Source organism: Globicephala melas, chromosome 13 (assembly GCF_963455315.2).
Source record: "Globicephala melas chromosome 13, mGloMel1.2, whole genome shotgun sequence".
Lineage (NCBI taxonomy): Eukaryota > Metazoa > Chordata > Mammalia > Artiodactyla > Delphinidae > Globicephala > Globicephala melas.
In genome coordinates, this window is record NC_083326.1 from 29,670,853 (window position 1) to 29,698,620 (window position 27,768).

Consider the following 27,768-nt stretch of genomic DNA (forward strand, 5'->3'; position numbering starts at 1 on the left):
GGAAAAAAAGTCCCCACTGTCAATGCCCAGTATGGAATTATCAGGGATGACCATGAAGAGGGGTCTGAGGTGACTATGCCTCCTTTCTGGAGTAGTTTGGAAGCTGTGTCTTTCTCCACGTAGACTGGTGAGGAGGTATTACAGGAAGTGAGCAAACGAACTGGCAGCGTAAAGAGGAAGAAACTCCAGTCCTTCCTAGTGGTGCAGGCAGAAGGAGCTCTGCTCCGGGACGCCCACCCAGTTAAGACCTCTTACCTCCCTGCTCTTCATTCGATATTCTGTGGCAAGGGAGTTGAAATGCACCCTACTCTGTTAGCTTCGTGCGTTTCCGTAAAGTGTATTCCTCGCTCCGCAATCTCCGCATCCGGGTGGTTTGTGCGCTTCCCCACCACAGAGTCCCAACCTCCCTTGCACTCGGCGGCATCTGGCTGAACCCAGCTCGCCGTGGGAGTACGGCCAGTGCGTGGCCCACTCGTTCCGCCCACGCGCCAGCTGGCCCTGCCCCCGCACAAACGTCACCACGTCCCGTCCCCGCTCCTCAGTTACGTCATCAGGCCCCGCTCTCCACCACGTGTCGTCTGGCCCCGCCCACAGGCGTCCCGTCCTTCACGTCACCCGGCCCCGCCTACTACCCCACCCACGCCGTGTCTAGCCACCCCTCCCTCACGCGTCGTCACGCCTGTCCCTGGCCCTAGCCGCACGTCGCTCCGCCCCGCCGCTTCACGTCCCGCCTACCTGTCCTCCAGATGCCGCCTCGTCCTCTCGTCCCGCCCACAGTCTCCCGGCGACTTCGCACGTCGCCTCGCCCCACGTCGCCCCGAGCCGCCTCACGTCGTTCCGTTTGCACGTCTTTCCGCCCCGCGTTTCCCCGCCCCACGTCTCACTGCCAACCTCAGCCCGCCTCGCGTCACGCGGTAGGCCGTCGCTCGGCTGAGATGTGGGCGGCTCTCGGCGGGGCCGGGGGTCTCCACGTGGGGCTCCTTCTGGGCGGCGCTCGAGGCCTGCACAGCTCGCCTGTCTCCTGCGGCAAGAACCTACTCAAGAAATTTGCTTCGAAAACTAAGTACTGTTACCCCAGTGGGGGCGGGGGCTCCGGGGACGGTGGCCCGGGATGGGGGCTTCGCGGGTGGGAGGCTTGGCGGGGCGGGGGGTCCGCGGGCGGGAGGCTCGGCGGGGCGGGGGGTCCGCTGGCGGGAGGCTCGGCGGGGTGGGGGGCTCGGCGGGCGGGAGGCTCGGCGGGGCGGTGGCTCGGTGGGGTGGGGGGCTCCGCGGGCGGGAGGCTCGGCGGGGCTGGGGGCTCGGCGGGCGGGAGGCTCGGCGGGGTGGGGGCTCCGCGGGCGGGAAGCTCGGCGGGGCGGGGGGCTCCGTCGGCAGGAGGCTCGGCGGGGCGGGGCGTCCGCGGGCGGGGAGCTCCGTGGAGCGGGAGGCTCCGCGGGCGGGGGGTCCTCAGGGGTTCCACCGCCGACGCATTGGCCGGCGCCAGAGCTCCCAGCCGTGTCAGTAAGCGCAGCCGCTGCCTGTTAGGTTAATGGCTGTTGAAAGCTCACCAGGGAGCCCACCTCTGACAGTTAACGTTTTTCCCACCCAGCCTTTTTTCTGTTCTTTCACACAGCTGTGACGGTAAAGTTCTAAGTCTCCTAAAAGCTAAGAGTGCGTCATGAATTTATGAAGCAAAGTGATGTATACATTTACAGTCCACTCTGGGTCCGAGGTTCCCAATCCTCGGATTCAACCAACCTTGGATTGAAAATGTTCCGAAAAAACTCCAGGAAGTTCTAAAACACAAAACCTGAACTTGCCTTGCTGGCAACTCTTTACATAGCATTAAGTAACCTAGAGATGAGTTAATGTATCCGGGAGGGTGTGCGGAGGTTATATGCAAATACAGCGCGTTGAGCATCCTCCAATTTGGTATCTTTGGGGTCTTGTAACCAATTCCCCGCAGATACTGAAGGATGATGAGTCTTGTTACTAGAAGCGTTTTTCGGGAGAGTAGTTGCATCACGTAAAGAGAGAAGGAAGAATTTCCTTTCCATATTAGTGCTTTCTCTGTGGGGTTAATTTGAGGAATAAAGAAAGCTTGTCACGATAGGTTTTTTTATGACGAGACATAAGTATAATAAAATATGTTGACTTCATATCATCTTCATTTAATTGTAGATATGTATATATGTATGTTTTTATACACTTCTTTAAAAGTTTAAGGTTTACAGAAAGATTGGCAAAGATGAGCAGAGCCCCCTGTAAGCGCACTCAGTTTCCCTTCTTAGCCTCTTATGTTAGTGCGGCACATTTGTTACAATTGATGAGCCAGCATTGACACATTATTATTAACTAAAGGCCATGTCTTATTCACGTTTCCTTAGTCTTTCCCTAACGTCTTTTTTCTGTTCCAGTATCCCATCCAGGGACCGCATTACATTTAGTCGTCATCATTTTAGGCTCCTCTTGACTGTGGCAGTTTCTAACTGTCCCTGTTTTGATGACCTCGACAGCTTGAAGAGTACCGGTTAGATATTTTGTAGGATGCCCTTTTGTTGGGATTGGCGTGATGTTTTTCTCTTGAGGATACTGGGGTTTGGTTTGGGGGAGGAAGACCACAGGTGTGAAGCGCCATTTCATCACATCCTGTGGACACACACATGCTCTCAACATGGTGTATCACTGTTGATGCTGGTCTTGATGACCGGTCATCTGTGTCTGTCAGGTTTATGCACTGTAAAGTTACCGCCCAGCTCCCCAATTCCATACTGTCTTCTTTGGGGAGAAAGTCACCGTATGCAGCTCACACCTAAGGAGTGGGGAATTATTCGAAATTCATGAATTATTCAAGATTTTGCAGGGGAGATGTGTCTCTTCATTTATTAACTCAGCAGGATGGACTCACGGGTTATAATCCAGTACTACTTAATTTTGCTCGAGTTGTTCCAGCTTTGACCATTGCGAGCTCTTTCAGGTGGCTCCTATATCCCTTTGACACACCCCGTTGTTATGGGGTTTTGAAGTAGTTTTTAAATTAGAAAACTTTTTTTTTTTTTTTAGCACTTCCTTACTTTCTGGCACCACAGGATGCCTCGGCCCTAGAATCAGCCATTTCTCCAAGGAGCTCTGGTTCCTTGATTGGAAACAGGGGTCAGAAACCATGATCTGAGAGCTTAGTATGTTTATTGCTACTGGGGTGTCTGTCTTTTAGACCCTTTCAGCTGGCAAAGCAAAAAAAAAATAGTGTTTATGTTAATCCCTGTGTCTGTGCTTATCTACAAACGTTTCTGAGTGTCACCACCTGTAGCTGTAGTAAGTGAAACTTAAGTTTGTACTGATCTCCAGCCCTAATCCACTAGCACACGAATCATTCTCACTTCCTTCCCTTGCTTGTTTGCAATAGCGAGGGGCCTGGATCCCCCATCTGCCTTCTGTTTACTTAGCTGTTCAGTCCCAGTTGATGTGTGGCGGTATCAGTCGTTAACCCTCCCCTGGGAAACAGCTTTGTTCAGTAGAGGACAGTGCTCATGTGCAGTTTGGTAGGTGTGTTTTTAAGGTCCTCATTCTCTACCTTTGGGACTAGAGGTAGACTTTAGGTAAAAGTTACGAGCTTGAACTGAAACTGTTGTCTGTCTGTCCCCACAACCCGTGCTGCTGTTCATTGGGTATCTAAATCTTTTAGGCCCCTAGTAACCTAATTTCTATGTCCAGGGCTAGCCCCTTAGAAACAGTTACGACGTTAGCTTTTGTAACTGTTTGTTATTGATTTGCCGTCAGTATCCAGCATAGTTCTTATTTTCTCCCCATAGGAAGAAGTTTTGGTATGAAGGTCCTTCCTTGGGCTCTCACTTGGTAAGTATAGAGTAGTAGCGATGAGCCGCTTGAGAATCTCGGTGGGTGTGAGGCTCCAAAAGGCGGCAGCTCTCCAGCCCTTCCATTTCAATATTGGAGGGGACACGGTCTGTAGAGGCGGGACTAGATACACTGGAACCACAGAATTTTTACCTTTAAAAAAAAATTACACTAGGGGACTTCCTGGCAGTCCAGTGGTTAAGACTGTGCACTTCCAGTGGTTAACCCTCCGCTGCAGGGGGCGTGGGTTCGATCCCTGGTTGGGGAGCTAAGATCCCACATGCCGCACAGTGCGGCCGGAGAAAAAAGAAAACAAAATTTACGGGATGTCGTATCTGTTATCAAATTCTAATATGGTAATGTCCATTGTGTGTGTGTGTGTGTGTGTGTGTGTATATATATGTATAACACAGATATGTGTAGATACACAGGCATACCTTGTTTTATTGCATTTCCCGGATACCGTGTTTTTTACAAACAAGGTTTATGACAACCCTGCGTTAGCAGGAGATGTTAGCATTTTTTAGCAATATTTTTAATTAAGGTATGTATATTGTTTTTAGACATTGTTATTGCACACTTTAATAGACTACAGTATAGTGTAAACATAACTTTTATATGCACTGAGAAACCAAAAAATGCATGTGACTCACTTTATTGTGATATTTGCTTTATTGCGATGGTCTGGAATGAACCTGCAATATCTCTGAAATATACTTGTACTGTGAGAGTTTATGTAATGAATGGTTCTTGATAGAAAAAAATACACTGTATATACTAGAAACCACCGAATTGTACTTTTTTTTTTTTGTGGTACGCGGGCCTCTCACTGTTGTGGCCTCTCCCGTTGCGGAGCACAGGCTCCGGACGCGCAGGCTCCGCGGCCATGGCTCACGGGCCCAACCGCTCCGTGGCACGTGGGATCTTCCCGGACCGGGGCACGAACCCGTGTCCCCTGCATCGGCAGGCGCACTCTCAACCACTGCGCCACCAGGGAAGCCCCTCGAATTGTACTTTTTTAAGAGGGAGAATTTTATGCTATGTGGATTATATTTCAATAAAATTTTTTTTGGGAAAAAATATATGCTTGGCAGTACTCTTGATCTTTAAGGAATGGTAGGTGAAATCTAGAAGGGTCCTGGTCTGTAAAAAACTGTATCTTCATGAAAACTAAGATGGCCGAGAATGACCTTTATCGTCAGTTAGTACAAGTTTATGTACAGTTGTAATGTTGCCTGTGTGTCTGCCTTTCTTCTTAACGGAGACTCACAAGCCGTCTCAGTTGGCATCCCTGACAAAGAGCACCTCCAAGAGAGCCAGGAGGGAAGACCACGTGCGCCTGAGGGCCCTGAACGGCCTCCTCTACAAAGCGCTGACTGAGTTGCTGTGCACCCCGGAAGTGAGCCAGGAGCTCTGCGACTTGAATGTGGAGCTCTCCAAGGTAGGCCTGGGGCCAGGGAGGGACTGCGGGCCTCGCGCCTCTGTCGTCGCCTGACAGTTAGAAAAGGCGGAAGGGATGCTCAGCGTGGCCGTCTGGGTATTAAGGAGAGGAAGGTGCTTGTGGGGTGCAAAAGCAGGTGTCTCACTGTGCACGGCTGGTGTTTGGCCAGACAGCACCGAGGGTGCTCAGAGCCCAGTAAGTGATGAAGTGGGGCGTCTGAAGGTCTGGGGGTCAGGTGAGCGGTGGGTGATCTGCCTTCATCTTGGTGTAAAGACACGGGAGGCAGCTTCTGCCGTCTGTGCCCCCAGAGCAGAGTGTGTGCAGCCAGAGGGAAAGGAGGAGGGGCAGTACCAGCAGCTGAGGCGTTGCTGTGCGTGGGGTGAGCCTGGGCTCCCCCCGGGGAAGGGGACGTTTCCCCCGTCCCCAGCGGTGTGCTTGGGGCGCTGGCCCTGGCAGTGGGAGCCTGAAGCCAGGACTGCCCGTGAGTTAGTGCGCCTCTCGTGACGCGCTCTGTCTCCAGGAGCCCAGGTGAGCTGAGAGTAATTGGGGCTGGGCTCAGGTCTCTCTGACTTCAGACTTCTCCACCTGCCGCGTGTACTGGAGGACGACTGTCTCTGAGGCTCAGAACGCAAACGTGGGGGCCGTCCTGCAGAGGAGCGCTGCGCACATGAGGTGAGGCCTCTCCTTGACCCTGCCTTCCAGCTGGTTTTGTCCACTATTTTTGCTTTTAAGGAAAATTTGGGAAGCATTTTCTTGAATTTCAGAGCAGAACTTACGCCTTCATATAAGCCATAACCTAGGTTAGCTGTTCTTGAAGTGTGATCCCGGGTCCTTTCTAGGAAGAGGTTGATGAGGTGAGAGCTTCTTCACAATGAGGTGTGGTTTTCCGTTCCCACCGTGTTGACATGTTGTACTGAAGCTGTGGGGGTAAAACTGCTGGCCCAGATGTGCTGGTGGTCACTGTAGCTTCCGCACATGCTTGTGGTGGTGCGCTGCCAGCTTTATTTAAGAGCACCCGTGACGCGTATCTCGACCCTTTGGCACATCTCTTTAGTATCTGTGGTGGGAAGTGTGCAAGAAGCTCTGGGGGTGTCTCGGAACACTGCAGTTGCCGATTGTGGCCCAAAATAGACGCTTCACTTCAAAGAACAAGTGAACCAACTGTGGTTATTCATTTTTAACATCTTTATTGGAGTATAATTGCTTTACAGTGGTGTGTTAGTTTCTGCTCCGTAACAAAACGAATCAGCCATACATATACACATGTTCCCATATCTCTTCCCGCTTGCGTCTCCCTCCCTCCCACCCTCCCTATCCCACCCCTCCAGGCGGTCACAAAGCACCGAGCTGATCTCCCTGTGCTATGCGGCTGCTTCCCACTAGCTATCTACCTTACGTTTGGTAGTGTATATATGTCCATGCCTCTCTCTCGCCCTGTCACAGCTCACCCTTCCCCCTCCCCATATCCTCAAGTCCGTTCTCTAGTAGGTCTGTGTCTTTATTCCTGTCTTACCCCTAGGTTCTTCATGACATTTTTTTTCTTAAATTCCATATATATGTGTTAGCATACGGTATTTGTCTTTCTCTTGCTGACTTACTTCACTCTGACAAACTCTAGGTCTATCCACCTCATTACAAATAGCTCAATTCGTTTCTTTTTATGGCTGAGTAATATTCCATTGCATATATGTGCCACATCTTCTTTATCCATTCATAAGTATGGTTATTCAGATGTGGGTATAGGACAGACATTTTCTCCAAAGTGAGCAAAGTGAACCTGTCACTTCAGGGGCACAGCTGACCATATTTGTTGCCAGTGGTAAAATTTAAGCTTTCAGTGAAAATCAGAATTTTAGAAAACTTGTATCCACCACTCTGAGTTTGACAGCCTCATGGTACATAAGACCCTTTTGATGAGATTGGAGGTGACGTATTGTAAAATACATCATCATTCTGAAAATCTGTGTGACCTGCTGAACCAGTATTTTCTAAAAGACCAAGGCATGAGGTTACAAAATCACACACAGGGAGAGATCGATTCAAAGGGCAAGAGGGCCGGTGGATTTTCATGTTCAGAGAACGCTGTTCATGGATCTGGTTTCAGATTCCACATTGCAATCTTTAATAAACTACTCTTTGTTGAGTTCTTGTGTAGCATCAGAGAAGATCTACACTTTTCTGAAAGGCTGTTCATATACTCTTTACTTTTCAGTTACAGATCTGTGTGAGGCCAGATTTTCTTCTATTTTAAACAAAATAACAACAGATTGAATACAGATAACAGATGAGAATCCAGCTGTTCCATTATGCTGGGTATTAAAGGGATTTGCAACTACATAAGCAATGCCACTCTTCTCATTAATTTCTTTTAAAATATAGTAGTGGGCTTCCCTGGTGGTGCAGTGGTTGAGAGTCCGCCTGCTGATGCAGGGGACACGGGTTTGTGCCCCGGTCCAGGAAGATCCCACATGCCACGGAGCCCGTGAGCCATGGCCGCTGGGCCTGCGAGTCTGGAGCCTGTGCTCCGCAACGGGAGAGGCCACTGCAGTGAGAGGCCCACGTACTGCAAAAAAAAAAAAAAAAAAGTTACTTTAAATGAATTAATAAATACATATTTTCAGCTTTAATTTCTAGTCTGGTATATATTGGTAGATGTAACCCACATAAACAAAAGGTCTTTGGCGTCCTCAATAATTTTTAAGAGTATAAAGGGGGTCCTGAGACCAAGGATTTTGAGAACCGCTGAGCTGGGTGAGAGTAAAGAAGCTACTCAGTTTTCTCCTCAGTCTTAAAGACGCAGAGAGACCTGGCAGAGCAGCCCTCGGGACTGGAGTTCCTGCTGTTTTCTGATTAGTTTTTAGGTAGCAGAAAATTCAGTTGAACAGAATGTCCCTTTTCCCAATTCTCTTGATCACCAAGGTTTAGTGTAAAGGTTTTCCCATAACTGCGTCGCTGAGCAGATGTGCTGTGTGTCACAGCAGTGTTTTCACTGGATGCTTGTTGCCCCTGGATCCGCATGTATTGCATGACTGGGTAATATGAAGATCGTTTCTGTGTCTGACGTCTGGGAAGCACAGCCGGCAGCCACACTTCTGTGGCGCTGTTGCCGATGAGTGTTGGTCGGATGGAGGGACGAAATGCTGGCAGGTTGTTGGTGCCCAAACCACAGAGCCCAAGGCCAGAGTGATGCCCAGGAATGTCCCAAGTTCACGTCAGACTATTTATAAGGATCTCAGAAGCTGCATTTAGAGAATTAAAAACAATTGTGATCATGCATTTTGTATCCCTGTTGAAATGTGGCAGTTGGCTAAGGAAGACTTTTCATCTTTGAAGAATGTGATAAGCAAAACTCATGCCTCAGGGCTTCCCTGGTGGCCCAGTGGTTGAGAATCCGCCTGCCAATGCAGGGGACACAGGTTCGAGCCGTGGTCCGGGAAGATCCCACATGCCGCAGAGCAACTAAGCCTGTGTGCCACAACTACTGAGCCTGCCCTCTAGAGCTCACGAGCCACAACTCTTGAGCCTGTGTGCCACAACTACTGAAGCCCGCGTGCCTAGAGCCCATGCTCCGCAACAAGAGAAGCCACCGCAGTGAGAAGCCCGTGCACCGCAACGAAGAGTAGCCCCCGCTTGCTGCAACTAGAGAAAGCCCACGCCCAGCAATGAAGACCCAATGCAGCCAAATAAATAAAATAAATGTATTAATTAATTAATTTAAAAAAATCATGCCTCACCTCTTTGTGAGATGACATTTTCTGTTTCTGGCACTGTCACCCCTCCACCAAGTGTCACCTGTGACTGCACAAATCTCTTTTTCTCTCCAGGCACCTTTTGATGTCCCAGCAGACCCTGAGGAACATGCCGCCAATAGTGTTTGTTCAGGACAAAAAAAATGCAGCTGCAGTGGAGGTAAGGCTTTTACATAATTACCTGTTTATGATGTAAACTTTTATATGGGTAAGATTTTAAATTTAATTTTTAAATATTCAAAAGATAACGTATGCAGTTTTTAAAAGGTAATAGAAGAGTACAGATGAAAAGTAAGGCACCTGTGCCTTGTTCTCAGCCCTGTTCCCCAGAGGTAACCATTTTGTATGGCTTTAATGTTTGAATGCTTGTCAGTATAGCCCTAACTAGTAAAGCAGATCCCTCTCTCTGTTTACAAACTTGAAGCAGTCAGAGCTGCCCTCCTGTGCTTACCTCCTTCTCTCACTTCCCTAGATTTCAGTCTGTCTCTGGTTACTTTACACTGTTAAGGCTGACACACTTACGTTCTGTCCTGTAACTGTAATTGTTTCATACTTATTTTCCTTGTTTTAAGTATAGGTTAATTATAAAGGTTAAAAACCTGTTAAAACATACATACGTTTTAATCTGGGTGGTGGTTGCTTCGTGGTTATTAAGGTATGTTATACCTTTAAAAAGTTTACCGAAGAAACAGTAGCATTTACGGGATTATGATTAGGTTGCTGTTACTCACTGTAGGACTAGGTAGTATTCAGATTCACAGAGGGGGAGAAAAAGTCTAATTGTATATTGTCGTCCTTTGTTATTCATGATACAAGCGATACTGAAAACATTATGTGGATAACTTTGATAGATGTGTGATTTCCTAGCTAGAAAGGGGAACAGGAGTGAAGTTGCAGTGCCGCTTCCAGCTCAAGTGGAGTTTAGGTCATGGGTGTGCTGTGCGGATACTCAGCAGGAATCCCCGGGCACGTCGGGTGGGGCTGGTGGGAGGACCCACCTGTCTCAGAGAATGAGCCCTCAGCTGGCTCGTCCCTCTCTCTGTGGAGGAAGAATTCAGAGCTGCAAGGTCCTACCTGGCTGTGTGGGTTCCTTTCCAGAAAGAGTCACTGGAGGGAGGGAGGTGCATGCGAGTTTAAGCGTTTCTGGGAGGGCCGTGCTGATGGGTGTTTGCATTGGAGACCTCTAGTGTCTGTCCTGCCCCGTGTGCTCCGGGGAAGTGGCCAAGGGTCGGACACGTGCCACACGGTGATGGTGGGTCCTGCATGTGCCCAGAACTCAGCTGTTGACCTGGGGGCCAAGGGTCGGTCAGGCCTCGGCTGGCGCCTCAGAGTCCTGCAGTTTCCGCCTCACTGTAGTTAGAAGTGAAGGCTGGACCAGAGGGGTTTCGGATTTGGGTAGGTGATCATTTGAGGACGTGGTCATTGCTTCCCCTGGCGTAAGTCAGGGCAGTGTTTTTCAAACACTGTGTATGTTTTTAATAGATTTAAAGTCAGCTGTTGATAAAGCACTTGGCTAGAGACAGACATTTGAAATTGGGAGTCCTGGACGAAACTTCGAGTCTTCTATCAGTCCGTTTATTTCTGTCTTATGTTGGTTGCACCAAAAATCACAGGTAGTTGCAACTGCTAACATGTTACCAGTTTCAGCAGCTTACCTTGCATCCTCAGGATAATCTTCAGGTCACCAGTCTGGACATTTGAAAGAGAACTAGTAATGAGCTCTGTCCAAACTGCACCCTGAGTAATTCAGCAATATGATGGTACTGGCAGTAAACACACGCGGAGGCGCTCGTCAGGAGAGCGCGAACGAAAACCGGATTCTAGCGCGCACCCCTCTGTGAGGGCTTTCCTTACAGGAGTGAGGGTGTGAGCGCCGAGGGGTGGGGCCTGGCGGAAGGGCGGCTCACAGTGCCGCGCTAGAGACTGGCCGTCCCCAGGGAAGCTGAGTCTGTGACCCTCGAGGCCCCCCACCCCCACCCCCCGCAGTACCCACGGACTCGGCCGGGAACGTTGGCACAGGGTCTCTGGCGAGTGCAGTTAGCAGAATGGACGGACGTGCTCTGGAACAGTCCCCTGACCCACCTCCCTCCGGCCGTGGAGCCAAGGAAAGGCCACGCGCTGAGAGCTTCTGTTCATAAAACGTTCAGGAAGAGCCTGGCTAATCCTTGGTGTTGGAAGTAAAAGTAATGGCTGTCACGGGGAGGGGAGTGAGCAGGAGGGGCCTGAGGAGGCCTCTGGGCTTCACCTTCTAAGTGTCGCGGCCGTGCCCACACGTGTGTTCAATTTGTGGGATGTCACTGAGCTACGCTTCATGGTTTGTGTACCTTTCCCATAGATGTTGCACTTCAGTCCAGAGGTTTTTAAAATGTTGATTTTTACTGTAACTATAGAGGAAACAACTTTTTTATCTGAATTTTTAAGGGAAATACATAAACTCTGACGCCAGTGTTGTGGTACATGCACACTCGTCTCCCCACTGACGGTCAGGCTTCCGAGAGCAGGTGTCGGGCAGCCGGTGACCACCGTGCAGGGGCACCCACTGCCCCACTGCGCATGGTCTGGCCCGCACCATCTGAGCTCAGAGCTCCCCTTCCACAAGAAGTTAGCCCGGCGGCCTGTGTTTAAAGTGTTAGAGTTTGAGGTTGTGTTTGGATTTAATTCTTTGTTAATAAAATAAGCTTTACCAAGGCTTAATTTATGTTGAGTTGCGCCTCCTTTGACAAACGCATACCTTTGTGTCATCGCCACCCCTGCTCACCCCGGTCAGCTCTCCCCTACCACCCGTCTGGTTTCCGTCACTGTAGGTTAGTTTTGCCTGCTGAGATTTCTGTAATTTCACATGAATAGAATCGGGATGTTGTCTTTTGCCTCTGGCTTTGCTCGGCACAGTGTTTTTGAGATTCATCCACGTTGTTTCACGTGTAAGTGGTTCCGTTTTTATTGGTAAGCGGCATCCATTGTACAGCTGTACTGCAGTTTACTAACCCATTCACTTTTTCATAGACATTTGTCTTTTTTCCCACTCCTTGGCTATAAAGAGTGAAGCACTGTGAACGTTTGCGTACAGATGTTTGTGGATGTATGTTTTGTTTCATTTAGGTCAGTTCCTAGGAGCAGCAGGCGTATGTTTAACTGTCAGAAAGCTGCCAGGCTGCTTTAACCACGGCCGTGCTGTAGGCACTCCCACCACAGCGTCAGGGTCCCTGGGCCTCCACGCCCTCGCCAGCCCCTGGCGTTGCCATCCTGATGGCTTAAGCTTGCATTTTCTTTTTTTCTTTTTTTCTTTTTTTAATTTTAGCTGCGCTGGGTCTCTGTTGCAGCGTGCCGGCTCTTCGTTGCAGGCTTCTCTCTAGTTGCAGCGTGCGGGTTTAGTTGCCCCGTGGCATGTGGGATCTTAGTTCCCCGACCAGGGATGGAACCCGCAGCCCCTGCATTGGAAGGCAGATTCTTAACCACTGTGCCACCAGGGAAGCCCCCTAAACTTACATTTTCTTGGTGACTAATTATATTGAGCGTCTTTTCATGTGCCTGCTGGTCATTCCTCCTTTTGTGGATCAGTTAAAGTCTCTTGCCCATTTTTAATAAGGTTTGCTTATTATTGAGTTGTGTAGGTTCATTGTATATCTGGTACAAGTCAGTTGGCAGAAATCTTCATTGTGAATATTTTCTCCCACTTTTAACTTTGGAGGAGGCCGCTTTGTCCTTGTTTTGTAGCATCGTCAGTCCTGTTCCTGGTATTTTCTGTGGACTGATTTGTCTCCAGTTCTTCTTTTCACCTTTGTGGTTTGATTGGTGTGTCACCGGTTGGTGATGATGCTTTAGTTCCTGCATCTGACAGGGCCCAGTTGTGGACCAGGCTCGCCGGGGCTTGCACTGAAGCAGGAGGTCGGGTCTCAGTGCACGGCCCCAGTAGGACGACCTGGCGGCAGTCAGAAGAGACGCGTGAAGCTGGAGAGGCCCTTCACGGGCCCTGCTGAGGAGCAGGGTCTGTCCCCAGCGTAGGACCCTCAGCCCCTGCAGGACCGGAGCCACACGCTAGACTTGGGACACTCACGTTACCGCACTGGGGGGTTTCCCCGCAAATTCTGCGGCAAAATTGAAGCATTTTATGAAACTTCGTTAGAAACCAGTAAGCGTTAGTAATTCAACTAATATTTAACTGGTTTCTTTGTAAATTTGACTGACATTTACAAGTTTTAAGTGTAGTTTTCAAGAAGCCTCAGTTCATTATCAGAGAAAGTGTGCTTGAGGTAGCGGGTGTGGGCAGCGGCACAGGGAGGAAGGGCGGCGGGCGGGCTTGAGGCAGCGGGTGTGGGCAGCGGCACAGGGAGGAAGGGTGGTGGGCGGGCTTGAGGCCGTGGTGGGGCTGGCACCGGGCAGCAGATGCTCGCACTCAGCCGGCGCCCGGCTCCGACGCAGGCAGTGCGTCGAGAAACACCCTCTGTCTGTTCCTTTTCAGGTTGATCGGTTACTGGCAATCGCTGATTTTGGACCCCCGGATGAAAAAGACTTTGAGCAAAATGATTTCAGGTGATATGTGTGGGCATATGTTTTTGATTCGGGCAGACACCCAGGTGTGGACTTGCTGGTCTCCACAAAAGCTGCACAGTCCTGCCTATCCCCAGCCAGGTGTTAAGGGGCAGCAGGTCCTGCTTTGTGCGCTTGGCTCTTGCCCTGGGGCCCAGCCCGGTGTCGGCGTGCAACTGGTGAGCTACCCAGCAGCTGGGCGAGGCTGTCAGGAGGGCCTTGGGGGTCCACACAGAAGTGCTGGGGCCTGGACTCTGAGTGCTGGCAGTAGCGGTTCATCCTCTCCACTCCCTTGGCACACTGCTGCCTGGCAGGCCCTGTTCTCATACTTAGGGAACATCTGTGAACAGTAAATGTCAGGTTAGGCCTCTGAGAAGGTGACGTGAGGATTCGGAGGTGGGGGGAGCCCCATTCCAGGTGAGGAAGCAGCTGCACCACGTGTCTGGCCTGAGTTCCATAGATCAACTGTGTCAGCATCATATGGGTACCGTCAGGGCCTCGGGGTGGGGACCCCCAGCCAGCCTGCCAAGGGATGGGCTGCAGCACTCAGACCCCTGAGCTAGAGCAGAGGCCCCAGGCGGCAGTGAGTCTCCGGGTTCCAGATCAGCAATGAGTGGACGTGGGGAGAGGCGGGTGGGGAGCCCTTCCAGATCAGAGAGTTGGGGTTAGAGGCAGGATGTGGCCAGATTTGGGTTTTGAAAAGATTGCTCTGGTTTTGCTCTCAGAATAGATGCTTCTCTTTTGGTTCATCAAGTAACCTGAGCGACAGATCTAAAGAACCCCCCCGTCCCCCCAGTAACTCTGTTTAACTAGCCTAGTGTACTAGCCGCGTTTAAGTGGGGAAATGAAAGCACATTTAATGTCAGTACACAGTGGCTGCACCAGAAGTGTGCTGGCCTGAGCCACACACGGGCTCCAAGAGTGCTGGCCGAGAGGTTCTGGATGGAGAACGCCAGACCAAACTCCCCTTCTGTCCAGTTTCCACAGTTTCCCTTAGAGAGGTGCTAGGACAGTGCATAAGCAAATGGCTCTAGGACGTATTGTGCATGGTGTGGATTTCTTCTCCCCTCCAGCGCCCCCGAGGCCCTGGACACTACATCGCCACGTGGTACCCTGGGCCCTGCCGCACCGTCAAGTCTGTGTGGGATCGACCACGAGGCTCTCAACAAGCAGATCCTGGAGTACAAGAGGAGGAGAGAGAAGGGGTGTGGGAGCACGGGCCCAGCGTGGCTGGAGCCCACGGCTGAGCTGATGAGGAAGAGGAAGGCCGGGCCCTGCGTGGACGACGACCTCCCGCCCAAGGACTGCCTGTGGGAGACGGGGAGTGACGGGCCCCTGGACGGCGGGGCCCTTCCTGAGGAGCACACCCCAGGACGCAAGGGGGCTCCAGGGGCAGAGGGGAACCAGAGGCAGAGAGAAAGGATCGCGGGTCCTGACCCGCTCCCGTGAGCACACAGAGACCCGTGCTGCTGGTGCCCCCGGGATGCCCTCGTGCAGGTGCAGGCTGAGCTGTGCGGGTGTCACCTCTGAGCCCTTCAGACCTATTGCTGTGCTACAGTGAGAGATGGGGTGAGGCTGTGGAGAGGGTGTGAAATCTCTTAGGTCAATGGCGTGCGGTCTGCCGTCCATATTTGGGGTTCCAGGCTTGCATGTTCGCTTGCTCACTAGAGTTTGTCCACGGCCCCCAGATCCATACTTGTGGCACTTTCATGGTCGTTCTTGGACACGCACAGACCAGTGGGATGCACATGTGGCCTGTGGTCACACCAGGCACTGCTCTGTCTGCTTTGTTCATCTTGGGCTGTGAACAGCCACCCTCTCTGATCGGGTTAGCACCACGTTAGTGCCTTCTGACAGAGATTTCACTCATGGTGCCTAAGTGCAAGAGGCCGTGATGTGTTTCCTAGAGAAAGCACGTGTTAGATGAGCCTCTTTAGGAAATAAATAATCATTTAATTCTGACACAGAAACGTTGTCCTGGGCTTGGGGCATCTCCATTTCCCAACTATCATTGACCTTGAAACACTGAAAATGATAAAGTTCAGATGATTGGAGAAAGGTACACTATTAAGCTAAAGCAAGGAAACCTGTAACGTGGCTTTTCAGGGAGTGTAATTTCCCTGCTTGTAAACTGTTTCAGGAAGGAAAGCGTTGCCTTGCCTCTGCAGCAGTGGCAAGCCCCAAATGCCACTTTCCGTGTCGGCATCTGGGACCAGGTGTGATGCCCCAGCAGGGATATGGCACCGGGAAGCTCCGTCTCTGCCGGGACACTGGCCCCCTCTGAAGGGACGGCATCACGGGCCGCCCTGTGGATGCTCCAGGCATGTTGCTGTTTGAGTGGTGCTTGTGGGATCCTGCCCCGGAAGGGTGCACGTAGCCTGTGTGGGGGCTGTTTCCATTAGGAGTGTGGGTTGCTTACACAGCCTCTTACGACCAGAGAAGAAATGTCCAGAGGGAGGATTGACCTGTGTTAAAATGTGCACGGGATGTGTCCTGATCAGGTGTGGTAAGATGACAGAGTTGGAAACTGCTACCTTGAAAGAAGAGTTCTTGACTCACAGCTCCCGAGAGGAGGGGTGCATCACGCTGCACAGGGCCCACGAGGAGCGCCAGGGTCTGTCAGCAGGCCGAGGGTGAGGAGGAAGCGTGGCTGAACCCGTCCCGAGGCTCCTGGAGGACGGAGTGGGCCAGGTAGGGTGAGCACGTCTGGGCAGGCCTGGGGTCGGACAGCTTGGTCATTTCAGCAGGCTCCGGGCTCTAGGGGTGGCTTCCAGTTGTCCAGTCCCTGGCCCTGGGGTGACTTGGGGCAGAGGAGACACTGGCTGGGGAGGGCTCGGGCTTGGCTGGTCTGCGTGTGAGTGGTGCGCTCACGGGGAGCTAGCCAGCTTGCGGAGGGGTCTCTCCCCAGCCCACAGGCCCCCAGGATGTCAGAACATTACAGAAAATAAACACCGTGGTTAATACCCGACAGCACTGAGCAGTCTTCTCCACTGACTGCGTCTGGGCCTACACTGCAGAAAGTGCCCAGATCCCAAATTGCAAGGGGCAAGCGTGGTGGCAGGCGATGAGTGCACCGGCCCTGTGAGTGCAAGAAGCCGGGACCGTAGGAGAGGCGGGTGCACGATGCCGCTTGCCCTTCTTCCTGCCTGTGCCCCAGCCTAAGTTCTCTATGAAGTTAAGTGGCAGGAACAGGAGTTTTTTGCTCAGACCAGGAGTTTTTGGTTTTGCTCCATACTCTTACAGGAAGGAGTTACAGTGGTTTGTAAGGGTACAAGAGGGGCCAGGAGTCAGACAGACGGTGTAAAAGGAAGGAGCCTGGGACATGACCCTGGATGTCCTCCACAGGCCCTGGAATGCCGGTGCTGGGACGGCTGATCCCTGACAGCCCTGCACCTGCCCCAGGCACCTCACCACAAGTGCAGATGCCGTGTAATAGCTGCAAGCACGCTGCTCATTTGATGTGAAAAGAGACAAAACTGAATACAGGACGCACCCAGCTCACCTTTCGTTTTATTCAAAGGGCATAGAACTTTGCTTCCTCAGAGCACATGGAAGGAGCTCCCAGGCTGCTGGACACGTGGAGCTGGGAGTGGCCGCTCAGAGATGGGGGGAAGCTCCGTGCCTTTCCCCGTCCCTCGTCCTGTGCACCTCTTCCATCTGGCTGTTCCCGGGTTACATCCTGTCATAGTAAACCAGTGACCTGCAGGTGGAGCTCATTAGCAACCAGATGTCCTACAACTTAAACTTACTGAAGACAGAACAAAGGGACTCTGACTATGGATATCTTAGAAAGGGCCCTCTGAGCAGCCAAAGAACAAAGCTGAAGATGACCGAATATTAAGCATGTGAAAACAGCCAATAGGAAAGAAAAATTGACAGTCTTCCAGGGGAGCACTGCCCACGAAAGTTACTTTCAGTCTTGAAAAACTTCATGTTCTTCAAAAGGGTTTTTCTGCCTTGAGTTTTCCTCTGATGTCTTGGCCTTCCAAGTCCTATCGGTAAAGTTCAGAATACCTAAAATTTTCTTACGGCATCTTCTGTTCAAGAATTTGTGATACGTATAGTTTTCTGTTGTTTTTTTTTAATAAAAAGAGTAAGTAGTTTTCATCATATGTTTTAAAAAGCATATTCAAGTCATCACCATCAAAACTGTGTCGTATCTAAGCTCTAGAGTAAAAGATGGGGAAAGCCTGAGCAAGTGAACTGCCCCATCGCCTACCTGCCTGTGGGCTCGACACCAGCCTGTTGAGAGGTGTGGACGCCCGTATCCGAAGGTCGCGTTTCAGAATTTGCTCAACACTTAATTGAAGGTTATCAAAGCTGTGTGAATGGAACACTGGAAAGAATAATGCGTCATGTGACAAAGTAGAGCTCAAATTTGCCTTTTAAAGACAGTTCGAGATGAAGAACCAAAATCTATCAGATGAAATTTGACAGGAATACACACAAACTCCTGTGTTTGAGATTTAAAATGTTAATAAGCTACAGGATTGTGGGTTAGGTGAAAAGGGTCTGGTGGTCCCACTGAGTTCTGGCTGAGCTGAGGCGGGCGCGCTGCTGGGGCTGTGGATGGAAGCTGCGGCTTGGCGGGGGTGGCTGTCACTCTGGCTCCGGACCCTGGAGCCGAGTTTAAACAGGACTTCGATGGTGAAGAGCCCACATGCCCATAACCCTGTCCCCAAGGCCCTGAAATGTGAGCGTCAGCCTCTCGGGGAGAGCCACGGTCCTCGAGACCTGCTAGGCAAGAGTGAAGCACGTGCCGATCCGCCAGCAGTGGACTGCCGTGCAGGTTTGCCCCAGAGTCGAAGGCAGACGTTCTTGCTGCTCAGAGGAAGGAGAAGACAAGCAGCAAACGCAGGAGTGGCTTTGAGGCTCTTTCTCACCCTGTGCCTGAGAAAAGCAGAGAAGAAACAGATGCGGAGCCAAGAAACCAGACAGACATTGGGCATTAGGATCACTGGAAAAAATCCGGGTTTGAGGGTGAGTGGGAGAAGCAGAAAGAAGACAAGACACGATTCTCTGCATACAAGGAGGGTGGAGCCCCGGGTCATCCAGGTCCGACAGGCGGAAGAGGCAGTGTGCTGCAGAGAAGGGCTTTCCAGCCATGTGACTCTTAAACCTGCTGCCCTGGGTTCAGTGCTTGGATCTGACACTTGGTGGCGGAGTGGCCTCTGCTCCGTTTTCTCCGTGGTCGGGATACTGGTAGCATCTACCTCAGAGGTCACTGGGAGGACTGCCTGGGTGGCACGTGTGGCAGCACTTAGCAGAGCCTGGCACATGGTATGTGCTCCACGAGTCCCAGTTCTCGGTGCTGCCTTCCTAGGGCTTTGGTTTCAGTGACAAGTAAAGGGACTGAGGGGGGCAGTTGGTTCCGTCATGTCCTTTGGTGGAGATGCACACAGTCTACCTCGTGAGGACGGGCAGAGCAGGACTGTAGGTGCCCCTGGCTGGAGCTGGCTGGGCCTCTGCAGGGTGGGCCCACAGACGTGACCGAATGGTACACGTGGCCAGGTTTTCATGTCTTTGGGACGTGAAGATGAAAGGAGGAGATCAAAGTCTGCCTGTTAGAAGTGAAATTTGTTGATCAGAACCCAGAGCACCAAGGATACACCTGAAGAGCCTTATTTATGCAAACATCTCTGCAACCCCAAAATAAACCCTGTTGGGAAAGCAGAAGCACAAACAGCCTTCTCTCTCAGGTTTTGTCTTTGAAACGTGAGTACCCCTGTGTGGCTCTTCTGCATTAATTTGAATACCGTCCAGCACTAGACTTGAATAACACCCGAACAGGAAGCTGAATGTTGACAAGTTGTTTTCATTCTGGAAAGTGAAGCTTAGTGTGATTCTTAGGTGTGGATTCCTTATAACCTCCTATGTTGAGATTCCCAAGCTGCGGCCACAGTCCACCCAGTTAAGCCGGTCATGGGGTCTCAGGAGCCCCCTCGGAGGAGATGGGACTCAGACATCCAGGATAAACAGTATGGAGGAGATGAAAAGATGCAACAGAGCATCACACAGTCCAAGGCCAGTGGTCAACGAAGACCCACCAGGTCCCGTTAGGGACTTCTCTGTTTTGTTTCCAAACCTCCCTCCCCAGCTTGGCTCGTTTGCAGGCCTCAAGCTCCACGTGCTCGGATACATTGCCTTGTCTTTCTGGGTGCCTCCTGGGCGTTTCTGACGCTCCTGTCTTGCCAGGCCGAGACCAGACCTCACACTCATGCCCTCAGAGGCTGAAGAGATGACGTCTCAGTTCTGCATGAAAATTCATGGCGCTGCAGTAGCATTCATGTTGAAGAAACATGTCTTCTGCTTGCATTGGGAGGAACCCCTGCTTTGCAGTGGTAACAGCACCAAGCTGGCCAAGTCTAGTAGGATGGCAGCAGAATTCCAGCTTTCCTAGATATCGGGGCACCTTCCCTTTTTAATCCCCCCCTCCAACACACACACTCTTAGTGCAGTGTCTTAGTGCAAGCGTCTTGGTAGCCTTCCCTGCCACCAGGCCTTGGTTTCTGAAACTCTGAATCTTGGTGCGACAAGGGTTGGAGGCAGGGTGGAGGGAATCATGCTTCTTTCCCTTCTAGAACAGGAACTATGCAGATTGGCCCATCTTCCAGATTTCGGCCATGTGAGGTGTCAGGAGTGAATTCTCTGTCCCCCAGGTGCAGAGGGCAGATGGAAGGTACTGTCACATTCCCCTGGGGGTGGGTGCTTGGGTGCCCAACGACTCACCTCTAGAAACATCCAAGCAGCAGCTTCTTTCCCTGAGAAAACTTAAGCTCTAACGAGGCACTTTGCTGGCCATGCTGTGTGGGAAGCAGTTCTGACTCAGCCTTTCACCGTCTCCCCTTACCCTCCGTGAAGTGCACACAGGTAATCAGACCAGTGTTAAGAGAACTCCCTTCCCTTCACAGCTCTGAGGAATCTTTGATGGAAGACGGATGTGGGACGTCTCATTGTGCCACATAATCCAAGATGACATGCAGTCACTATACAACTGCTGAGATCAGAATCCAAGTGTTCCTGGTAAATGTGGAAGCAATCTAATTTACATTTGTTTTAAAAAAAATAGGTTTTCAGTAACTGAAGGAAAAAAATGTAGCCTACAATATATTTTATTTAGCTCTGGACAACGGTTCCCAGTTTTATAGAATGCAGGTCCCTGCAACACTGTTTTCTGTACATATTTTCAAATTCACTTATGCCTAGCACCTCTCAACATGGAGCATGACATTACTAAGTACAGCTTTTTAAAGTAAGCTGTTCTGGGAAGAATGTGTATAGAAGGAACTCTCAAATGTCCAATAAAGCTGCTTCACTCAGCCCCAAACATAAAATTCCCCTCTGTGCCTCCACTGCATGCAGATGGCTCATGCACTGGCTTTGGAAACGTGCTTGATGCAGGTTCTGCAGAAATTAGTGAAATGCAATGGGGAGAGATGCCCCTGAAGCTGGCAAACATTCGATGTGGGGTGGGGGCTGGTGGGCGGGTGCTGAGCCATGGCAGAAGAGCAGCCAGCTGTGTTCATACCGTGACCAGCATGATGGTGGCATCTGTGTTGCGTAGGCTGGTCCTTCCATCTGGATAAGTGGAATTCCTGATGTCAGTCCCTGCTCAGGCCCACGACTTGCAACTTGGCTTGTGGGCTGGATGGCTGCATCACACACTGTTGGGATCAAGAAGCCCCATCTGGCTCCCATGCTCAACTACTGGATCTTCAGAGCAGGTTTCATCAGAGATATATTAATCTTGGTCACAAAGCCAAGAATGATTGTGTGAGAGTGTATTTTAGTGACCAGAAGAGGAAAAGTGGAGAAAGAACCATTGAGAAATGACAAAAGATTCATTGCAAAATCTTGCCTGAATTCCATCTGTGTAACTCTTAGAGGCTGGCAGTGTAGTACATATAACAGAGCACTGTATCCTAACTTTCCCTCCCCCAAAATGAAGAGGCAGGAACGCTTCCCACCTTACTCTAGAAGGCCAGTATAACCCCAATACCAAAGCCAGACAAAGACACTACAAAGTAAGAAAAGTAAAGACCAATATCCTTTGGACATTGATGTAAAAATCCTCAACAAAATACTAGCAAACAGGTTTCAGCAGCATGTTGAAAGGATTAGGGCTTCCCTGGTGGCACAGTGGTTAAGAATCTGCCTACCAATGCAGGGGATATGGGTTCGTGCCCTGGTCTGGGAAGTTACCACATGCCACAGAGCAACTAAGCCTGTGTGCCACAACTACTAAGCCTGCATTCTAGAGCCCACTGTCCACAACTACTGAGCCCGTGTGCCACAACTGCTGAAGCCCATATGCCTAGAGCCCATGCTCCACAACAAGAGAAGACACTGCAATGAGAAGCCTGTGCACTGCAACCAAGAGTAGCCCCAACTCGCCTCAACAGGAGAAAGCCCACATGCAGCAGCCAAAAGTAAATAAATTTTAAAACTTTAAAAAACTAGCCTTAAAAAAAAATAAAAAAGGATTATACACCATTACCAAGTGGGATATATTCCTGGAATGCAAAGTTCAACACAGGAAAGTCAGTGTTACATGCCACATCAACAAAATGATAGGAAGAAACACATGGTCATCTCAAATCATGCAGAAAAAAATGAGACGAAATTCAACAGCCTTTCATGAAAAAACACTCAACAAAATAGGAATAGGAGGAGACCTTAATATTTATAATATCTGTATATGAGAAACCCACAGCAAACATAATAATGGTGAAAGACTGAAAACTTTTCCTCTAAGGTCAGGAACAAGACAAAAGATGTGTGCCTGCTTTCACCATTTCTGTTCAACATAGTACTGAACGTTCCAGCCAGAGCAAGTAGGTAAGAAAAAGAAAAGGCCTCAAATTAGAAAGGAAAAAGTAAACTCATCTGTTTGCAGATGAATGGTCTTATGTGTAGAATATCATAAAGATACCACATGCAAAAAGCTGTTAGATCTGATAAATGAATTCTACAAAGTAGCAGGATTAGAAGTTAACACACAAAAAGCAGTTGCATTTCTATACATGAGGAATGAATGATCTGAAGACATTACAGCGAATTCCCTGGCAGTCTCGTGGTTAGGACTCAGCACTTTCACTGCCAGGGCCTGGGTTCAATCCCTGGTTGGGGAATGAAGATGCCACAAGCTGTGTGGTGCAGCCAAACAAGCACCCCCCCCCACCATATTACAATAATAATTACATTTACAATAATAATTACATTTACAATCGCACCAAAAAGAATAGAATACTTAGGAAATAACCAAGAAGGAGAAAGACCTGTACAATGAAAACTACAAGACATTCTGAAAGAAATTAAGAGAAATAAGTGGAAACCTCCTGTGTTCACTAATTGGAAGACTTACTATTAAAACACCAATATTACTCAAAAGTGTTCTGCAGGTTCAGTGCAATCCCGATCAAAATCCTGATGATTTTTTCTCAGAAATTGTAAAACTTATACTAAATTTCATAAGGAATCTCAAGGGATCCTGATAGTCAACACAATCCTGAAAAAGAACAAAACTGGATGATTTTCGGTTCCCAGTTTCAAAACTTACTGCAAAAACTAGTCAAAACAGGGTGCTACTGGCTTAAAGACAGACATATAGACCAATGGAATAGAATAGAGAGCCCAGAAGTGAACCCTCACGTATATGGCCAGATGATTTTTGTTTTTTAATATTTTACTTTTTATTTATTTATGGCTGCATTGAGTCTTAGTTGCAGCACACAGGATCTTCGTTGCGGCACACAGGCTTCTCTCTAGTTGTGGTGCGTGGGCTCAGTAGTTGTGGTGCACGGGATTAGTTGCCCTGTGGCATGTGGGATCTTAGTTCCCTGATCAGGGATCGAACCCATGTCCCATGCATTGGAAGGCGGATTCTTAACCACCGGACCACCAGGAAAGTCCCTGGCCAGATGATTTTTGACAAAGGTGCCAAGATCATTCAATGGGGAAAGGAGAGTCGTCTCAGTAAATGATGCTGGGAAAACTAGATATCCACATGCAGAAGTATGAAGTTGGGCCTTTACCTAACACCAAATACAAAAATTGACTTAAAATGTATCAAAGACCTAAATGTAAGACTTAACAGTATAGGGAGTAACCTGGCAGTCTAGTGGTTAGGACTCCATGCTTTCACTGCCGAGGGCATAGGTTCGACCCCTGGTTGGGGAACTAAGATCCCAGAAGCCGTGCAATGCAGCAAAACAAACAAAACCCACTATAAAACTCTTAAAGGAAAACATAGGACTAAAGCTTCAGAACATTGAATTTGGCAATGATTTCTTGGACGTGTCACAAAATGCACAGGCAACAAAAGAAAAAATAGGAACTTCCCTGGTGGTCCAGTGGCAGGGGTTAAGACTCCGTGCTTTCAGGCTTCCCTGGTGGCGCAGTGGTTAAGAATCTGCCTGCCAATGCAGGGGACACGGGTTCGAGCTCTGGTCCAGGAAGATCCCACATGCCGCGGAGCAACCAAGCCCGTGCACCACAACTACTGAACCCACGAGCCACAACTACTGAGCTCACACGCCTAGAGCCCCTGCTCTGCAACAAGAGAAGCCAACGCAATGAGAAGCCCGCACACCACAATGAAGAGTAGCCCCCGCTTGCCACAACTGGAGAAAGCCCGTGCATAGCAACGAAGACGCAATGCAGCCAAATAATAATAATAAAAAGAAATTCATGAATCCTGATTGGTTCATAGATTTAAAAAAAAAAAAAAAGACTCCACGCTTCCACTGCAGGGGGTGCGGGTTCAGTCCCTGGTCGGGGAACTAGGATCCTGCATGCTGCATGGTGTGGCCAAAAAGAAAAAGAAAAATTAGACAAATTGGACTTCATGAAAATCTTAAAATTTTGTGCAGAGCCAGTATCAGTAAAATAAAAAGGCAGTCCACAGAATGGGAGATAATATTTGCAAATCATATATCTGATAAGGAATTAATATCTAGAATATATTAAAAATGACTACAACTCAATGACAAGGACAACAAAACAATTCAAAAACAGACAAAGGACTTGAATAGAAATCTCTCCAGAGAAGATGTACAAGTGACCAAAAACCATATGAAAAGATGCGCAATATCACTAATCATTAGGGAAATGCAAATCAAAACTACAAGATACCAACTCACAACCATTAGGATGGCTACTATTTTAAAAAATAACAGAAAATTACAAGTGTTCTCGGGAATGTGGAGAAATTTGAACCCTTGTGCACTGTTGCTGGGAATGTAAAATGGTATAGCCACTGTGGAAAACAGTATGGCTGTTCCTCAAAAAATTAAAAATGGAACTGCCAAATGATACAGCAATTCCGCTCTTGGGTATACACCCCAAAGAATTGATAAACAAAATGTGGTATGTCCATACAGTGGAATATCATTCAGCCTTAAAAAGGAAGGAAACTTTGCAATATGCTACAACATTGATGAGCCTTGAGGACATTATGCTAAGTGAAATAAGCCAGTGACGAAAACCCAAATTACTGTATGATTCCACTTATATGCAGTACTTAGAGTGCTCAAAAATCATAGAGACAGTCAGTAGAGTAGTGGTTGCCAGGAGCTGAGGGGAGAGGGGATAGGCAGTTAGTTTTTAATTCTTACAGAATTTCAGCTTTACAAGATGAAAAGAGTTACGGAGATGGATGGCGGTGATGGTTGCACCACAATATGAATATTTCATACCACTGAACTGTACACTTAAACATAGTTAGGATGGTATATTTGGTTTCGTATATTTTACCACAATAAAAAGTTTGGGAAAATGTGTGCAAATAGCTGACATACAAAGATTCAAGAAAGACAAAATTTTATCTTATTTATACTAGTAACACCTCTGAAAAGTACCCATAGGCCTGTGATCCCTTATCTGAAATCCTTAAGGTTTGAGGCAGCAGCACACTGGGTCAAAACATTAATATTTATGCAGTTAAGCATTTAAGTATCCACACTAAGTAGTTTAAGTAGAGGAAGGCCCTTGGGAGAAAGGACGTAATGATAGTCGTAGCAGCTGACATTCACCACACTCTGACCGAGGGCAGTCTTGGGTGTTCCTTAACAACAACCCGAGGATGCAGGTGCTGGCAACCCCACATGACAGAGGAAGCTCTTTAGCTCTGGGCGCTTCAGTGACTCGTAGCAGTAACTCTGCTAGTAACTGGCAGGTCTGGACTGTCCACCAGTTTGACCAAAGTCCCACTGTTCCTGGTGGGCTTCTTGGGGTCGAAACATCACAGCATATGGGGGTAATGGGGTCCCCCCTCCTTGCTAACCAAAATCCTACTGGGGCAGCATGTGTTCCCTGCTCTTCGTGCCAGCACTGGATTTAGAAATGGACACTCGGCCGATGAGAAGTGGGGGCCAGAGGAGACCGCCCCTTTTTCTGCCTCTGGACGCCGTGGCTGAGGTGTGCTGGGCAGACGTGACGCAGCACAGAGAACCATGGCCTGGGCAACTCTGCCCCTTTCTCTCGTTAGTGAGATGAAGAGTATCTGTACTGTTAAAGCACATTCACTTGTCCTGTCAATTGCGTCCAGACGTACCCTGACAGATGTAATCCCTGAGAATTCCCCAACTGAAATCCAGATGCTGCACGGAGGGGGATAGGCTAACTCACTACTGGCCATTAACACCTCAGTGGTGATGAGTTTATTAGACACAACCTACCACATTTGAGAGCAGAAGCCTATGGTGCCAAGGAGAGTAACAATAGAGCGCTTTCGGCATCCGCGGAGGCAGACTCCATTATCGCCTTTATTTATAGATGAGGACACTGAGGCAGAGGCTACATAACCAGCCCAAGGCCACAGAGCCAGAGGCAGCCTGCCGTCCTGACCTCCGCTGCGCACCCTCATCTGTGGGCGGGGAGAGGGCGCTCTGATGCCACCTTTAGTAGGGGAAGCGTGCATCCCTGGACACACCTAAGATGGGCAGGCTATTTTCTTGCTACCAGAGATATTGTTGCCTTCGTTTTGTCTCTGGGGTCCTTTCCAGCGTGTGACAGGACTGGTGTGTCCCGGGGCGGTGAGGCCGGCACACTGGAGAAATCCAGGGACGGGAAAAGGCAAAAGGGGGGGGGTCGGTGTGGAGAGCGGGACAGAAAGGCGCGGGCTTGCAAGCTCAGTCCTCATCTTACAAACAGGGAAACAGGTCCAGGCAGAGGTGAAATGCTGCGCCGGAGGAGCTGACCAGTGTCTGGGTCAGAGCCGGGCTCCTACTAGCGAGTGCTTAGTGTCTCCAAAAGGGCAGCAGTGGGCACGTCTCCGAGATACTGTCCTAGATCTTGCTGTTCGCAGAGTGAACCCAGTTAGAGATGCAGAACCTCGCTCCCTGTCCTGCGAGACAGTCCACACCTGGGGGTTTCCCGAGCCCCCCGGATACCTCAGTCCACAGTAAGCACGAGAGGCTGGGAAGTGCTGATCTAGTGAAGTCCTCAAACTAGCTTTGTGAGCACATCCGTGAACCCATTCTCTGCAAACACCTCTCGCTGCGAAATGGCTGCTGAAACGCGAAACGAATCTACGCGTTTCAGTCTGAGAAACTATTGTATCAGCGCCTGTTATTTTGTTAGATAGGTCAGCGGTTCTCAAGCTTCAGTGTACACCCCTGGGGCGCTGGTAAGATCAGACGCAGGCCAACCCTAGCCCTCCGGATTCGCAGGCCTGAGGCCTGAGCACCTGAACTTCTGTCGAGCTCGCTGGAGATACGCATGCTGCCGGCCCAGGAAGTACACTCTGCAAACCACCGAGGCATGTCCAGGAGAACTTCTCCCAGGAGGTAGCACCACTCGCCGTTCCCCGCTGCACCACGGGGGCTGCGCGCGGACCGGCTGCACGCGTGGACCGGAGCTCTCATGGGCAACATTGGCCGTCTCGGGGCCGCCAGCGCAGCGCGGGCCGCCGCGGAGTGACCGAGACACACCTGCGTCCGGACCCAGGCTCAGGGCTTGGAGACCTGGGCGAGCCTCTTCCCCTTGCGAACCTCCGTCTCTCGTCTGGGTCTGGGGACAAGGCCCCCAGCCTCCGGCCAGCGATACCGGCCCGGCAGAGGTAGCGGGTAGGAGTTGGCGCCGCGTCCGCGCCGCCCTGAACCGCAGCCCCGGCCCAGGACGGCCCCCTGAGCGCGCACAGGTGTATTATCTTTGGGCCTCATCCCCGGCCCCCTCCCGCCGCCCCGCCCCTCCCGCCGCCCCGCCCCCAGCCCCTCC

The 27,768-nt window shown here is 50.1% G+C and overlaps 2 protein-coding genes across 2 annotated transcripts in view; one reads left to right on the plus strand and one right to left on the minus strand.

Annotated features, from left to right (window-relative positions):
- The window catches only part of TXNL4A (thioredoxin like 4A), a 33,898-nt gene extending 33,143 nt beyond the window's left edge, over nucleotides 1-755 (minus strand). The window contains exon 1 of the mRNA XM_070047083.1: nucleotides 736-755. The gene's annotated coding sequence lies outside the window, so the exon portion shown is untranslated. The remainder of the gene's footprint in view (nucleotides 1-735) is intronic.
- On the plus strand, nucleotides 720-25,243 carry RBFA (ribosome binding factor A). The gene is made up of 7 exons (XM_030868258.3): nucleotides 720-1,063; nucleotides 3,792-3,834; nucleotides 5,099-5,275; nucleotides 5,835-5,947; nucleotides 9,100-9,184; nucleotides 13,484-13,554; nucleotides 14,625-25,243. The coding sequence occupies exons 1-7, from the start codon at nucleotides 747-749 to the stop codon at nucleotides 14,998-15,000; spliced, it is 1,182 nt and encodes a 393-aa protein (XP_030724118.1). The 5' UTR covers nucleotides 720-746; the 3' UTR covers nucleotides 15,001-25,243.
- The last annotated feature ends 2,525 nt before the right edge of the window (nucleotides 25,244-27,768 follow it).

Bases quoted from the DNA above. Each gene is read 5' to 3' on its own strand.
- RBFA (XM_030868258.3), top strand. From the start codon at position 747: ATGCCGCCTCGTCCTCTCGTCCCGCCCACAGTCTCCCGGCGACTTCGC. The intron at 5,948-9,099 runs GTGAGGCCTCTC...TTTTCTCTCCAG, and splicing joins AGGAGCGCTGCGCACATGAG to GCACCTTTTGATGTCCCAGC. The intron at 9,185-13,483 runs GTAAGGCTTTTA...GTTCCTTTTCAG, and splicing joins AAAATGCAGCTGCAGTGGAG to GTTGATCGGTTACTGGCAAT.